Raw genomic sequence first — 15,881 nt, 5'->3', positions numbered from 1 at the left:
CCTTAGTTGGAATCATCAGCGGTGCGAATTTCAGGACGAAACGGATCAAAGTGTTCCCACAGCCAGTGGTCAGTTCACGTCATAGCTAATTCTGTGGATAGATAACGAGCCAGGTGTGTGGGTCCATCAAGCTGACCCCAACGTCAATCTGTACTGCACATCATCTGCCCGGCGCAGAGGAAAGTAAGCTAGTGTTTTGAATGCATACCTTGGATTGAGCGGCAACGATGTATGCGGATGGCTCTAGCTTCTGTGACATCGCCGTCATCCATGCAAAACACAAACAGCAGACAGAACAAGGGTTTTTCGTGATCGCGAGACGCGAAGAAAATGGAAGCAAGAAACTTGTGCAGTGTGTGGGAGTCTGCGACAGCAGTTCACCTAGAGTTTCAAACTAATGCGGCAAACTCGCAAAATCAGGTCTTGTAGATACTCGCAGGATGCAATTTAGGGGTGGTTTCAGGTACAGCAAATACTGTTAACCTGGCTGGGAGCTCACTTGAGTACTAAAGCGTACTTCCGAATGGGGTAGCAGGTTCTTCAACTGTGATTACTCCACTTTTTAACAACTGGGAGTCTTACATTTGCAATATGGAAACTGTTACAGCAAGACAGGGTGCTTGGAGCTGAGTCGATGCACGTGGTAGGTAAATTCATCTAGTCGAGCAGCTGTGTACATTCAGAACTACAGAAAGATGAAATCACTAGCTGAAGACAGGTGGGCTTTTGTTACATTCGGACTATTATGAGGCCGTTCTGATGTCCACCTATGCGTCAAAGGTAGGGTCAACAACACTGCTAAGGATCAAACATGTTTAATACGTAGCGAAAATGTAAAATGGTTCCCACGGGTTAAAGAGTATTCAGAGCATGGCCCAGGTTTGGTCAAGTCAAGTGGTAAGATCGACTGAGCAATGCTGAGGAAGGTCGGATAGGAATTGGGAGAAGCGGTTCACCTACGAAGTGCGCGGATCTTAGAGGCTGTTTGCTATTATTCCTGTACTTATTTATTTTAATTAGGTCTCTATTTCTGAAACGAAATGTGCACATATTAGGACGGGTACCGCCAGACAGAATGAAATACTCGACCATGGATAGCGGAAATCAGTGAACTAATCCACTAGGTCAGATTGATTGACTACAAACCGGAGATCAAATTTGCGCTGTCTTTTATCCACCGTCCAACAAAGGCATGTGATTTCCACGAGACTTGAACACCATATGAACAGCTCAGTTCGTGTAACGGCATAGTGTTAACCCAGCAAAATCACATCCTTGGTGATCGTTAGAGGGCCATCTAAAATGGAGACTTAAGATAGTGATACATTTCTCCATCACCAAACGACTAACTTCGCTGAGAGGATGGACGGGTTGCATGAATGATGGACAACCAGCTTAAAGGTGCACGCAGACATCGGCGCGATGATTTAACTGACAAAACAGAAGTTACCGGTAGTGCTCAACATGTGATTGGTGTCAGACCTACTAGTCAAAGGTTGAAATGAGGAACGAGACTCGTTAGAATGATGATTATTCTAAACAGAGGGCAAGATGTCTCAGTGGTTAGAGCCGTGAAAGGTCCGTGGTTTGAACCCGATCTCTGCACCCCGACTTCCCATTTTTAAACTTGGACTGGCAGTATCCCAGTCCTCGTGCATCCTTCGGGTGGCACCGACGGGGTCTATAAATGAACGATTATTATTTATTTTATTTCCAACAGAGTCGAACAAGTATAGCATAGTGAAACCAATATATGATGAAATTCCTTCTGCTTACAAAGTAGAAAAATTCAGCTCTGATACAATTTCAGTACATAGCTGTTGATGAAGGGAAGTAATAGGGCTGAGAGTAGTTCAGCTTGTCCAAGTCTAGACTGCAATAATCAAACAGTCAGGAACTGGATATGAACCACAAGCCTTTGGGAAAGAAACTCTTGCCTAACCCCATCAGCTACGGTAATCCTGCAGACTAGAGGAACCACCACCAGAAAAGTGCTTTGGAGAGTAAACAGAACGAATAGCCCCTCCCAGGATGGAACCTTTTTTCGGAGACGAGGTATTAAGCCTGAAAAGACCCGGTTCACTCACAATTAAAACGCCAGGAGGACTTATAGTGGCATAATAGCGAAGGGAAACCAAACTTACTGGTGGAATAAATCAAAGATGATTTGTCCGAAGAACTTTCCATCATCCATATCCTCCAGGTTATATACAGGGAGGTCAGTATCCGACCTAGTGGAGGGGACCAGTTGCAATCGGAATAAATTGGCCAACTGATCCAGAAGCGCATGTACGTGTGTAGTGAGACGGCCACCCTCTGGAGGCGTGATCATCGTCTGTAGTTCAGCATCTGAAGCAGCGAAGTTGTACTGTTCGATTGCGTAAGCGATGTCCCAGGCTTCTAGCTTGGTACCTAAAAGTCAGTCAATACAGAGGTTTTGATAGATCCATTGGTACCATAGATTGCAGCTTCAAGAATAAACAGAAGATTGTTGGTCTGATCGCTGAACTAGACAATATGGTGACCGACTAACGAACAGATCGAGTCGTTTTACAACCTACGCTACCGATATTTTCCTTAATTGTAAAAAACCTTGTGTCAATTGGCAAGCAATGTATTCCGCTAGGTGTACCGAATAATGGGTAGCAACATTGCGATATTAGCTGAAAATGCAGTTTGCTTTTTCGCATAACCTCTCCATAACGGGAAAGATGTCAGCTAGGGGAAGATTTTATAACGTTGGGGGGTTGGTATAACAAGATGTACTAACGAAATACACTCATTTGCAAACAAATATTGGTTTTGCAGGAGACTCAACCAGAACCCAACTGAATCACTCGTTTACGATGTTTCTAAGTGACTGAATGCGCTGCGCCAGGCCGCCTTATGTTTCAGTTGGAACGATATTCTAGATATCATTGTTCCGCTCGGTGAGTGGCAGTTGACTGGTCGAGTAAAATGGAGTCCGGTTGGAAGCCAGCCAACTGGCGGTCCTGCTAGAACTGTTTGTGTCTATCATAATGATAAACGGGACTTATTCTGACAATATGACAAGTAGACAGTTACGGAAGTGAAATTTAAGCGATATAATCTCTGGGAGAAATTCTAGTTTGAGGAGCGCGAATTCGGAAGTGGTCAATCGCTTACTTAGTGGAACGGCGGCTTTAGTGGAACGGCAACCTTAATTCGTCCCATTGCCGTCTCTCCCGGTCTGGTCCTTCTGTGCATCATCAAACGTCCGAACAAGCTGTTTACTGGCTACATAAGTTATACAGAAACATAAGAATACGCACCATGCTCCAACATCTGATGTCCCTTGCTTCTCGTTAAAAAATACAATGCGTTGGCATTGAGATAAACCTACTCTTCTTTTGAAGCTAGCACTTTAAACAACGTACATCTAATCGGTGGTAAGCGACTTATCGCTCGAAAGAATATGGACGTATCTCACCAGTTTCCACACATAAGGAGGTTTTGTGGAAAGAGTACAAGTCATCACGAGATTCACAAGCTAGCCTTCGTTAACTTTTGTAAGATACCGGCCGTAGGCGTCTTGTGGCACAAATAAAGTCACTCGCTGAAATGCTCTAATAGAACTACCGCCATATAGCCTCTACCGAGGAAGTTCTCTTGGCTACCTTCTCGCAGCATAGCCATTTCCACTATAGAGGTAAACCTGGGTGTCAGGCACGATTGTCCGTCTAGAGGAGCTGGCCGAACCCTGATACCAAACCGACAGTGACGTGAATGGGTTGGCTCCCGCAAATTTGAAGGACGATATCGCTTTTGGAATCCAACGACGACAACAAAGATGGCGGCGCCGTTCAACAGTTACACGCAAGTTACGTGCTGCACTGAAGGTTGGAAATCACTGTGCAAATGCTAAAGGAGCACGTCAGAACCCAAAGCCAAGTGGTGCTGCGGATAGCATTTGTATGAGAATGTTTACGGAGTTGGCTTATCCAGCCACGGGAGTCAGCCACATTAAGGAACAGTAAAATTAGTACTGGACGTAAGTGGTGACACAAACCGATTCCTATCCTGAGAAGGTACAAAGAGACTCAGCCGATAGGACATCAAAATGAGAAATGGTCGGCCCTCATAGAGCCGCAGTCGACCGAATGCACGAAAAGCAGCGACAGATATGCGCGGTGTGCTGAGCAGTCTGCTTGTAGATGACACAATGCATCCCAGTGTATACCCCAGTTGTAACAAACTTTCTGAGTCTCGCTGCCAAGCCACTCGAACGAAACATGAGGGTTGAGGTACTTGCGGGTTGCCCAAGGCTCCCGGAATGGTCGTTAATTGGAGGGAATGACAAGCTATTCAATTAGGATGAAAGTAAAAAATAATATAGCCCATATGATGAGCGGTAGGTGTGTACTTGGCGTTTATTAACACCGACTTGACGCCTCTCAATCACAGCGGATGCCCGACAAGCCTACGAACAAAACAGATCACGAGTGCCCTCGTGTTCGAATCCCAGCTTTCAGGAAAACCTCTAGGTACACGAGTATCAAGAGCAGATCAGAAGTGAAATTAGGAAAGATGCAAAGTGTGTGATCCGCAGTCTTGGCCTGACTGCAAGACACCAATCACCAGCAGGTGACAGGGGGAAACACCAGAGCCGATGCACAAGGAACGTAAATGCAACTTACCAGGCAAGTCCAGATACGCACTGGACCATTCACTTAACAGCTGTAATTCGATCTGCCCTATCGGCTTCAATTCTGTACGCAACGGCTCCAGCACATTGGAGACTAAGGCTTCACTGGACGTTGGCATTCGCATGTACGGTGAACGCCACATCAAGCTTAACCAATCTTCACAACCCAAACACTCAGCGACGTCTCGTCGTATACGCCGAATAGTTTGCATTCGAGAGTCGTTGGATGCATGCTGGCCGGTGCTACCACCGAATACACGCAGACTTGATCGCTGTACCCAATGAGACCAGACAATTTGACGAACCTGTAGAATAGAGAAAAAGATTTGGTCAAGACAAAATGGACCGCAAAGGAAAGCGCGGAGTGCACAACTGCTGTACTGTAATGCCCATATACGAAAAGGCATTGAACATGCTGCCTACTTACTTCTAATATGACTTGGATTCCCACGCATGGATGACATCCAAGGGTGCATGTCCTTCAAGGTCAACAGGGTCAAGGTTGACAATATTAGTCAACGTGCACGTTTCCATTCAAAGAACGGTGCGTATAAAGGCCACAAGTTTCCACTAAATCCGGATGTCTAAATCCTCTGTACAACTCAGGCGACTGCATTTACACATGTGTGTTACCACTGGGATTCCAAAAACCCGTATCTTTTCAAATTTGCGTGCCAACCTTCCTAAACTCGCTGACTTGTCCTGAAAATAAGACTCACTTGGCCCATAAGACTTTCCAAAGAAATCGGTGACCAGCTTACTTGCAACACCAATGATATTGCGAAGTTCTGCACAAAATCTGTGTAGCAAAAGTTGTGCAGTGTAAACAACACATAGACGTTGTTCGGAGAAGCGCATTAAAATATCTATCTCTTCGGTTCGCAGACTGTAGGTGAATGTGAGGTGATGCTCCACCGCAAAGTGACCGAAACACAGAAGACCACTGTCCATTGGTTACTGCTATCCTGGTCCGCTAGTCTTCACCACTTGGTCGGCCGGAAGTACTTATCGTTGTTAACGCATGCTGCAACATCGCTCACCATAACTTACCCGAAGATACGGCCTGTCAAATACTTTTCTTGGCGATACTGCGGACTCCTCAGTACTTGACTTCAGTATGGCGACCCCATTAATCCTACAGTTGTTTACTCTTCTCATCATCAGCCGTAAGAAACTGCGTACATGTGATACAGTCTCGTCCGCCGATAATATGGGGAGATAAAGATGGGTGACACCACAATGGAAGCGGTGCACGACATAATTGGTACGTGAATACAAGAGAGTCAGAGAGCTGTTCATTGCAGAGATTGGAAAGGGAAGCTATGAAGTAAATAGAGCATCTAACATGCATGCGCCCCAATAAGCGCGTGATTGGCTCACACCTGACAATGTCTTTAGCCATTGATGTGTCCCGTCTCGGGAGCCCCATCCAAGTAGACAGTAAAAACTAGCACATCTTTGGGTTGATTTCTTAGATATTGTCTTTAGCGATGTGTCCCGTCTCGGGAGCCCCATCCAAGTAGACAGTAAAAACTAGCACATCTTTGGGTTGATTTCTTAGATATTCACTCACGAAGAGAAAACAGTGACAAACCCAGTCGCTGTTAACATTGTACCGGTTTCCCCATACTTCGTCAACGTCTATCGTACAGATCGCTGAGCCCGATATTGATCGGGCTGAAATCTATTCACATCACTGTGTGGCTGCCCAAGACATCAGCAAGCGTCGAACTATTTGTCCCTGCATGATACGGATACTTCTCTAAAGCAGCCGAATTCGTCTGTCTCGATACCCAGTTAGATATGGAATAGTGCGTTTTGGGGGAAATCGCTACGAGCGTTAAAATATATATATAAAGAAAACCAGTACACGCTTGACGACAAAATCACAAACGCTACACTTGTCTGAAATCCGGCTAATCTGTTGTTCAGTTAAGAGTACAGTAGGAATAATTTCCCAGATATTACAGAATGGCGAAAAATATCCCTAATTTCCGCAGCCTGGATTGTATGCGGTGTTTTAAAAGCGCCTGAACACAGCTTTGACGACTACTAATCGTTTTCACATATGTAAAGTATTATATATGTAGAGCAGTATACAGCTGAAAATCCACTCACAACTGACAAGGAGCGAGATGGTGTGACGTACTAACATTCTGCAAGACTGGTAGGCATCCCGAATGGAATGATTTCCACTATGGTAGCTTCAGACAGCACCAGACTATTCCCATAAAGAATCAAAGCAATGGAACGACAAAGGCAATCCATCGCGATCAAAAATACTAAAAACGTTGGCCAGTGGACACGATTTGAAACATGCATCACTGTCGGGCAGTGTAGTACCCCTAAACAGCATCCCTCTGGTCGTCTCATGAGAAAACACTCAAAAGAGTACTATTTTAGTCAGTTAATTTGTCTCTCCATGGAGACAACTACGTATATGTGAAGTGAATAAGACGCAAAGGTAGCCAAGCCACAAGCAGAAGTAAGATTTTTATGCGGTACACAAGGTATATATAAAGCATATAAGCACTTCATAAAACGTTTGTACTGACTGGAATAGGTTGAGCCAACTCACAGCCTATCTATTCCGCTTCACCATCATCATCATCATTGACAGCATGACATCAGTGTTCAACACCGATGCTTCACTGACGTACTATTCCGCTTGACGGAGAGTGTCTATGAAAACAATGGTACTACTATCAATTGGGAAACCGAGTCAAGTATGGTGGTGGGAAATAAACACAACCGGTACGTTACATCTTCTCACCTGTCGGGTACTGCAGTGACACAGCAAGGAGTGAACAACTGCATCCGAAGCAATATTGATTTTCATATCGGCTATATGTCCCCCATTTTGCTGTCCACCGAGAGCCACCGGTAACCAGGGTGGTGTTGACGGGGCCAGATCAGACTCAGCTACGGGAATATTAGCAGCACCCACCAGATAAGTCAACTCTGTTGGATTGGGGTATCGCCCAGTGGAACGATAGTATCCAGTCTGGGTTCCAGATACGGCAGATGTAGCCCATACCATTCCTTGAAATAATTGTTCTTCTTTCTGTAGTTCTGCTTGAAGATTATGCAGGCGATCGAGTTTCTCCTTGGCATCAGAATGCGAGAGTGTGGGTAGATCCGGTACGACATCGTCCGACGTTTGCTTGGTCTTCTTCACAGTTACATTGGAGGAAGTGGACGAGGACTGAGGCGACAATGATCCAGACGCTGCAAGTGCGAGAGCACTGCCATGTCTCCAGCACTCAAGAATAAGCACTTCTAGCATAGCTGTATGATATAGACATGGTGAAAAATGGATTTTTATGAAAAGGTGAAAAGGAGGGTTGCATACAACTACTAGTCAGGTCGAAAAAAATCCATGCACTGACGAACCCAAGAAGCAATGGAACCCTAGAGGTAATGGACAAACGCCACAGATCATGCCCATCATCATCATCATCGACAGCATGACATCAGTGTTCAACACCGCTTCACTGTCGTCCGCACCTTACACGGCCCTGGAAAACGTGGGGAAAAGTGAATACGGACGAGTGCGTGGTTGGAATCCACATATGTGTTCCAAAACAGCCGATAGTCATTTATTGATCCACGCCATCGATAACTGATAGCTATGTGATCGATTTGAGTTTGTGGCCGGCATGCCGTTGGACACCATGCTGATGACATCATGTGGCTAGACGACTTCGGCTATTCCGGAAATTAGTACTGCATAAAAACTGTCTGCGATTAGCGCACAGCTGACGCAGTCGTTTACCACTGTTCGTACGTACGAAGTCCAATCCCTGTCGATCTACTAACTGAGTCTCAGATACACTAAACCTACCCACTTGTGCATTCATATTTCCGGCAACCACCACATCTGAGCTTTTAGCTAGCCGTAACAGGGCATCGTGAAACCTGTCTTTGACGGTGTCGTAGCTAGAGTCAGTTGGGGTTCAAGCAGATACGATGAACAGACATCTATCAACTTCCCGCTCGTGAGACTCCTTCACAGACGTTGCTAGACAAACAGCACAGAGGCGACTATCAACAGATACTTCCGCCCGCTGACTTAGGAAGATACCAATCGCCGCACATCTCGCTGCATCAGCCTCTTGATCACCAGAGGTGCGCAGCCGGAAGAAAGTGGAGACTAACGGAGCGGTTAACTCAATCACTGTGCTTTCATCTTGGATTCTTGTTTCTGAGACACAGCACACATCAATGCCAAGCGAGTCCAGTGTGAGAGCAAGAGCAGCTAGTTGTCCTGCTTGCTTCAAAGTGCGGACATTGAAGGCGGCCAGATAGACTGAGTGAGGCTTGAAGATTGATTTGGAGATACCTGAGAATGTCAGCGCAATGTGACGAGCAGATGCTGTACGCAAAACCGATGAGAGACGGACGAAATTATCAGTCCTAAGTGCTGGGCCTACAAGGGTAGAATCATTATTGGGGTGGGAAGAGGAGAAAAAGTATGTAAAAGAGAAGGTAGGCATAAGCAGTAGCCAGTTTTCGCTTACCCGATCGACTTTATGCAGCGAGCAAGGCAACCCGGTTGATGGCACCAGGCGGCGGCCGATGTGGCTTGAGTTTATCTGTATACGTGCAGTTCATAGTTGTACGTAGGCTGGGATACTGTCAGGGCGCCCACACCTAGACAGGAGAATGATTAGGGTCTTCAACCGAAGCCCTTGGCTCAAAAGCCTAACCGCAAGGCAGCGGTGTTTGACGGGAAGTGCAAATACATTGCCATTTCTACTAAGCAAGTCGCCACATGTTCAAACTCCAACCTGGATGACCAGGATAACGTGTTCGTCAGACCTTTAACCATAGATCAACCTGAGAGACTTTGCGAGTGTCGCGGGGACACCCCCCAGTATATCTCGATGGGTCACTGAAGTACGCAAACCGTCACACCACGGTAAGGTCCAGTCTCTTCGTGACGGGAAATTATGCCAAACAAAAGCAAACCACAAGCTTGAACCAACTTCCACGATGTAGACGAACCGCAAACATAGACAGGAAGCTATAATGAAGCCCTCGCTATTGACGCTCAGGGAAATGCGCCAACGGTGAGCTCATGTCCAAACAGTGAATTGATTTCTTCAACTTCGAACTTCATCACAATATAACCAATGAATGCGGCCGGCAATATAACTGCGTGTAGCACACAACGCCATATCTCAAGGAGCGAGATGGCTCAAGTAGTTAGAGCGCGAATTTACCGACCGGAAGGTCCGTGGTTCGAACCCGGCCTCTGCCTGTCGACTTCTCCCGTCTAGGCTTGGGCAACCTGGCAGTATCCCAGCCCTCGTGCTTCCTTCGGGCGGGATGACATTTAGGCACCGAAAGAGTGCCACAGCTGAGCGATTTTTATTTTTCATACATCAAGGCACATGGAATACCAAGACACCGGTAGATAGATCAGACACATCAGACTCAGAATTTGGCTTTCCCAGTACACCGATGAGATAATTCTCCTAAACAATCGTTTACACCAGGTATTTGGAGATAATGTTTCACTATCACAAGCTTGTAGATGAGCAAGAATTTGGAAGACCACCGACAGTTTCTCTAAACGTGGTGTCCGACAAGGTACACTCCATTGTTTATTGATTTTGTGACTGAGAAACTGGAGGGTCGCTAGAATTTGATATTGCTGCGGGAGAGGACCTTGCTTATTTGTAGTTCGAAGATGCGGCTATCCTGATTTTTTCAAATGGGCAAGAAAGAAAAGCAGTACTGTGTAAGTTGACCAGAGTCACTCCATCCTTCAGCATATACCCCGCATCCGTTACGAGTAAATTCATGTTTCAAGGCACGGTTCAAGAATGACTCTCAAATTTGAATAAGAGGCATACGAGGCGAAGACGCTCGAAGTGAAAACGATGTCGAAAACTGCATGAGTTCTGACAGTAAACGAATTAAAACGCCAGAATTTTCCTCGCGAATATATATTAACTATAGCCTCAAGGTTCACCTTTATCACCTTGCAGTACGGTTGGCAGACATCACGATGGAGGATCTAGGATCTTCGACCCCAAAAAAACAGCCAAAATAGACCTTCTTTTACTTATGGGATACACCTTGCGTGATAAGCTGCAGAAGCTCGGTCATAGAGGAGTAGGAAACTCAGGTGTTCATGGTAAATCTAAACTAGGCTTTTTTGTCTTTTTTGTTCGTTTCACAATCCGGCTTGTTTAAACAGACTGACATGCAATGTAGCACGAAATGGGCCATTTTCGGGGTTTAGTGGATAATGTGTCTAACCGTCAATGAACACTATGGGATGAAGTTCACGAAAGTTCAGTGTTTAAGCCGCGAAATTACTGACCCAATGGTTCTCGGTTCGAACCCGACCCCGGTATCTTGACTGCTCCTGTCTTTCCTTGGGAAACCTGACGGCATCTTAGCCTTCGCGTTTGCTTTGGGTGGCATGGCAGCTATAATTTATCGGCCATGAACCTTCATTCTGCGGAGGATGTAGACAGATTCGCCGACCAACGCAGTCTACAGCAGTGTCATGACTATGTAAACCATACTTTTTACCTATCATTCACTAGTAATTTCCACTCCGTATTTCCAGCTCACGTACTCTAGCCTTCCTTCTAATCTACACCTGGAACCACTCAACCCTCTCAACAATTTCATCGTCCACTGCACGTCACACTGCAGAATGTTCCCATTGAGGTTCTGCGATAACCTTACTGCAGAAACTCTATAGTCTGCCGGAAAATATCGTGCATGCAAGCCAACACTTAGATATGTAGACGACAACCCGGTCAAGACGGTGACCAGTTCGTTCAAAAACTGAAGTCGTCTGCTAAAGAGTGTGAATTCGAATCAGTGTCTGCTGTGAAATGCATAAACAAAACAGTTCGAGATGTTTTTATAACCGGATTGCAGTCGAGCATTATTTTGGATAAACCTGCTAACTTGGTATGAATTAGGCCTTGACCAAGCTCACGAAGCCACATGATCTCCCGAAATTGCGCAAAAACAGTCACAATCTTACATATACGAACAATCCGTTACTTGTTCTGTGACTACCCTTTCGCCCCCTGTTAATGCCGAAACAATAGTTTCTGCCGCCACATGACAAGCAAGTTACTTTTGTGGGAAACCCAGACACCCTTGCAATAGGTGTCCAGCTGAAACATTGTAGGAAATTAGGGCACTATCAACGCGTCTGTAGGTCCAAAACCCCAAAATGGGGTTCAATTCAAACTTCTCAATCTCTTCGTTGTTCTCTGTCGCTGATCCCCATTGCCTATCTAAAACCATAACAGATATTTTGGTCAATGGCTTTGCTGTCCGAGCTCACTGATACCGGGAGCTCCATGAATTCTGCATCAGTCATACACACTCATAACTGGAAACCATTTTCGTATGATTATGTGATAACAATGGCGTCGATGAGACATTCGCATTCCACCAAACGTCATTGCCTCGTGTCCATTCGGTACACAGATGCCACATACGAAGGGCTAAAACTTTGTGTATTAGTGAACCTGTGTACAGATGTCCTTGTCGGACATAACTTCTTGCGGTTGAAATTCCATTCAGTAGCCAACGGAGCCCCCTAACTGTGTTTTGCGTGATATCCGCGGAACTTAAATACCCATCTTTATTTACTGGTCTTGGTGCAAATTACAAGCGAAATTTCGTCATCATACCAAACGAAGTAGCCGAATGCCCACCGACGGCATAATCGAAGCATCAAATTCTCTATGGACAGTCCAAGTGCTCGTAACGCGCACTACGAACCCCAAGGGACGCATGATCAGACTACAGACAGACCATCATTCGCTTTACCCACCTTGACGCCTATCCTTTAGCAAGAGTGGATCACATGATTGAAACTATCCCACGCTACACCGTCTACATACGGCGGTGAAGCACCTGTTGCTGTCTTTGATGGTGATGATGATGATGATACCGTCTACAGTACACTGGACCATCAGAATGCATGTCATTAGGTTCCAATAATCGAGTCAGGTAAGCCATTTACTGCACTTGAAGACGGCGGGAGCCTATACCAGTTTCGGCGCATTCCTTTGGACGTGACAAACGGGGTCGTCTGTTTCCAAAGAACGATAAACAATGTCATCAAAGCCGAACAGGTACAAGACACGTTCAACTACATTTATAACGTCATTGTATGTGGTAAAACGAAAGCTGAACATACCAGTAATCTTAAGCATTTTCTAGATGTTGCTAAAATATGCATTACTTTGAACGACACAGAAAGCAGCTTCGCAATTAAAGAGTACATGTCCATGTTACAAGATCTGCAAAGGCATGATCAAACATGGCCAAAACGTATACGCAATACAAGAGAATTCCCAATGCCACAAAAGGGAAAATTTCAGCGAAGAGCCACGTATCACTTAAATGTAATCTGAGCCGTCAGCAATGCAGTCCCAGCAATCTGACCTGGCAGCGAGTTCCATATCTTGAATAATAGATGCAACAGCTGGTTCATTCGCAGCTGATCACAAAGATCACGTGTGCCTCTTAGGCTTGTCACTCAGAACAACCTCCGCAGCGTTGGGTGCATTCCAAAACACCGTACTTTATAAGAGATTGAGGTCATTCCTAATTCCCCTATAAGCACAATACAGGAACTATCCTAGCCGCTGAACAAATGACAGGACCCTTGATTTGTCTACATTACACGGGAGGTCCACTGGTATAACGCACTGAGTAGTCGAAGATGGCTTGTCAAACCAAGTCAAGAATACGCATACTAACGTTCACCGCAAGCGTGTTGTCTTCAGAACACACACCTGGGTCCCATATCGATGTTGTGAAACTCGAAGTCGCAAAATCGCAGACCATCAGAAACAGAGTACATAAATTTCCACTCCATTGCCGTAGAAGACCCAAGGTTGAAATTATGACCACTGACCTTTTTCAGCGGGACCAAGCGCTGAATCATTAGCCCTGACGGTTAGCAAAGCGCGGTATATATCGGGATCCATTCTGAAATATTCTGTTCTGGACGTCCTCAGCTTCCTATACAGTCGACCCAAGACCAGTGGCCACAAGGGGTCTGTGTTGTAAGACAGTATGGAATGTAAGGTTTGGAAGCCATGTTCGACAGGATAAAATATTTCTTCTAGAGAATGAAGCAGAACGTTCGACGTCAGACGAATATCACCACGCTTTATATCCTCAGACAACCTGGAGAGGGAAAGCTGATAATCTACAAGCAATCTGGAGAAGCCGTTGAAAGCCATGTCGGGAGTGATGGATTCGATTCTGCTGAGATAATCAGATAACTGGAAACAATGGTACATACTTCGGCAAACTTTCGAAGTCCATGGTAGGGACTCCCCTGCTCAGATCTCCAGAGATTTCTGGTATTACATAGAAAGATGGCCCGTGATCATATTTCACGTCTCTTGGAAGAGAGAAACGACATGCGGGCAGTGTGAACAACCGAGGGGATGATAGGATGGACAGCACACGAGACATTCCCGCAGTCAGCGTTCGGCCTACTAAAAGAACATGAGATGCAGAGCATGGAGAGTGCTGATTGGCTGATATATTCCCAGCCCAATTTACGGATCCACCGATCGATACATAGGATCGAGGATTTTGTCCAAGCTTTTCCAGTCGGGTTTGCTCTTTTCTTTCAGTGCCCTTCGTTCACCTGAAAAGCAAAAGAGAAAATAGGTGTAGGATGAACTACCCCAAGTAAGAAAAAAAGCTTTCTAATAAAAGTGCATTCTCCAGGCTTGAAAATTTTGCCATAAATTCGCCGTTTAATACTTTGGTCAGTTGTGGCGTTTTTTACCTTTATTTTGTTTCCATTATAACACTACGTATTTTACCGGTTGCATAATCGCTTTTTGTTCGAATGCGAAAAACTATAAAAACTCGCGCATGTACAATTTCACAGAATACAAGCGTGGTCACGTGCTTCGACTCTCTCTCTTGATTTCACTCACGCTTGCAGCGGTCGTTCGCGAGTCTCATGTGCTAACTCTGGTGTTTAAACATTTCAGACCATCTTCGGAATCAGTTGTATGTGGGAACTGTTGACAAGAGAAGACCCCTGGACCACCATAATTGGATTATTGTTTATTCGCTGATCTGGCCAACGATGAACTATTTTAAAGAAAACAATTGGTAATGAGTCTGTTCCATCTGACCTCTTTATTATTGTGTATCCTGCCTAGCGTTATTATTTTTACTTCTTTACCGCACACTCCTGGTAAACTAACTTATTGGGTAGCCAGACCACTACACAATATTGCGAAAAGTACCCGTCAAACAATCTAAACAAGACGTAATTCCGTGTCACGTCTGTTGGTAAGCAGTGGTAGCAAAGAAGAAATTGCACAGCGATCTCCAGAAACTTCGTTTTCAGCTGATTCCGCACCGATAGTCCTCCCTCTGCAGCTCGTTGGACATGCCCCACGGGGACCATGTTTTCTGTGATCTGAATAGGTGTCTTGTTTGGCGTATTCAAGAGTCAGACTTACGAAGACTTCAAGAAGTATCTAAAGTATCTAATACAGATGAAGGTGCGCTGATTCGTCTCAAGAGTGACGAATTATTTTCGCCCCAGTTTTAAGTAGTGGTGTTGAAGTGGGCCACGTCCCGGACACACAAAATTTGGAGTGTCTGTAATCCGTTGTCACATCCCAGTTTTAAGGTGTTGAAGTGGGCCACGTCCCGGACACACAAAATTTGGAGTGTCTGTAATCCGTTGTCACATTTGCCATTCTTCCTGACCTGAAACCACACTTTGTAACTGTCGCCCACATTGTATCATGACGTTTGTTTTAATGTTACGAATACACAATTTTCCGGCGTGGCCTGCTGACTTCTTGCTGAACGACTGTATTTACGCCCCGTTGAACTGTTTGTAGACCGTTGAACCAGTGGGACTAAATCTCTGTGTTTTTGTCAACTGTTGAACGTCACAATAAATCCCTGTGACATATTTTAGCCGTGAATAATTTTCCTACCGTGGAATATATCACTCACACGGAACCATCTGCAGGCAATCTCGACGAGTGAATATTTTCCTTTCACAGCCAGTTACTGCATTTGGATCGGTGTAGTGGACTACTGGACCTACGCATTCGTGAGTCCCCATTTGACTACTCATTCCTTTCCTATTGTGATTTTGTGATTTTGCATTGGTTACTTTTGCTTGTTAATTTATCCGAACACGCTGATTAGGTCCTAGTCCGCTACA

General features: G+C 45.2%; 2 protein-coding genes across 2 annotated transcripts in view; one reads left to right on the top strand and one right to left on the bottom strand.

The window, feature by feature from the left end:
* T265_08586 (hypothetical protein) overlaps positions 1-7,875 on the top strand; it is a gene marked incomplete at both ends in the record, with an annotated part of 10,346 nt that extends 2,471 nt beyond the window's left edge. Inside the window, one exon of the mRNA XM_009174438.1 lies at positions 7,749-7,875. Coding sequence (XP_009172702.1) covers positions 7,749-7,875 — 127 coding nt within the window. The remainder of the gene's footprint in view (positions 1-7,748) is intronic.
* Positions 1-14,146, bottom strand: part of T265_08585 (hypothetical protein) — a gene marked incomplete at both ends in the record, with an annotated part of 28,276 nt that extends 14,130 nt beyond the window's left edge. The window contains 7 exons of the mRNA XM_009174437.1: positions 2,145-2,412; positions 4,659-4,971; positions 7,440-7,894; positions 8,511-8,605; positions 8,642-9,008; positions 13,578-13,933; positions 13,971-14,146. Coding sequence (XP_009172701.1) covers positions 2,145-2,412; positions 4,659-4,971; positions 7,440-7,894; positions 8,511-8,605; positions 8,642-9,008; positions 13,578-13,933; positions 13,971-14,146 — 2,030 coding nt within the window. The remainder of the gene's footprint in view (positions 1-2,144; positions 2,413-4,658; positions 4,972-7,439; positions 7,895-8,510; positions 8,606-8,641; positions 9,009-13,577; positions 13,934-13,970) is intronic.
* Between the last annotated feature and the right edge of the window lie 1,735 nt (positions 14,147-15,881).

The sequence above is a fragment of the Opisthorchis viverrini genome (assembly GCF_000715545.1).
Source record: "Opisthorchis viverrini unplaced genomic scaffold opera_v5_225, whole genome shotgun sequence".
NCBI lineage: Eukaryota > Metazoa > Platyhelminthes > Trematoda > Opisthorchiida > Opisthorchiidae > Opisthorchis > Opisthorchis viverrini.
Note: the sequence above shows the minus strand (reverse complement) of the source record. Positions and strands in the feature narration are given on the sequence as shown.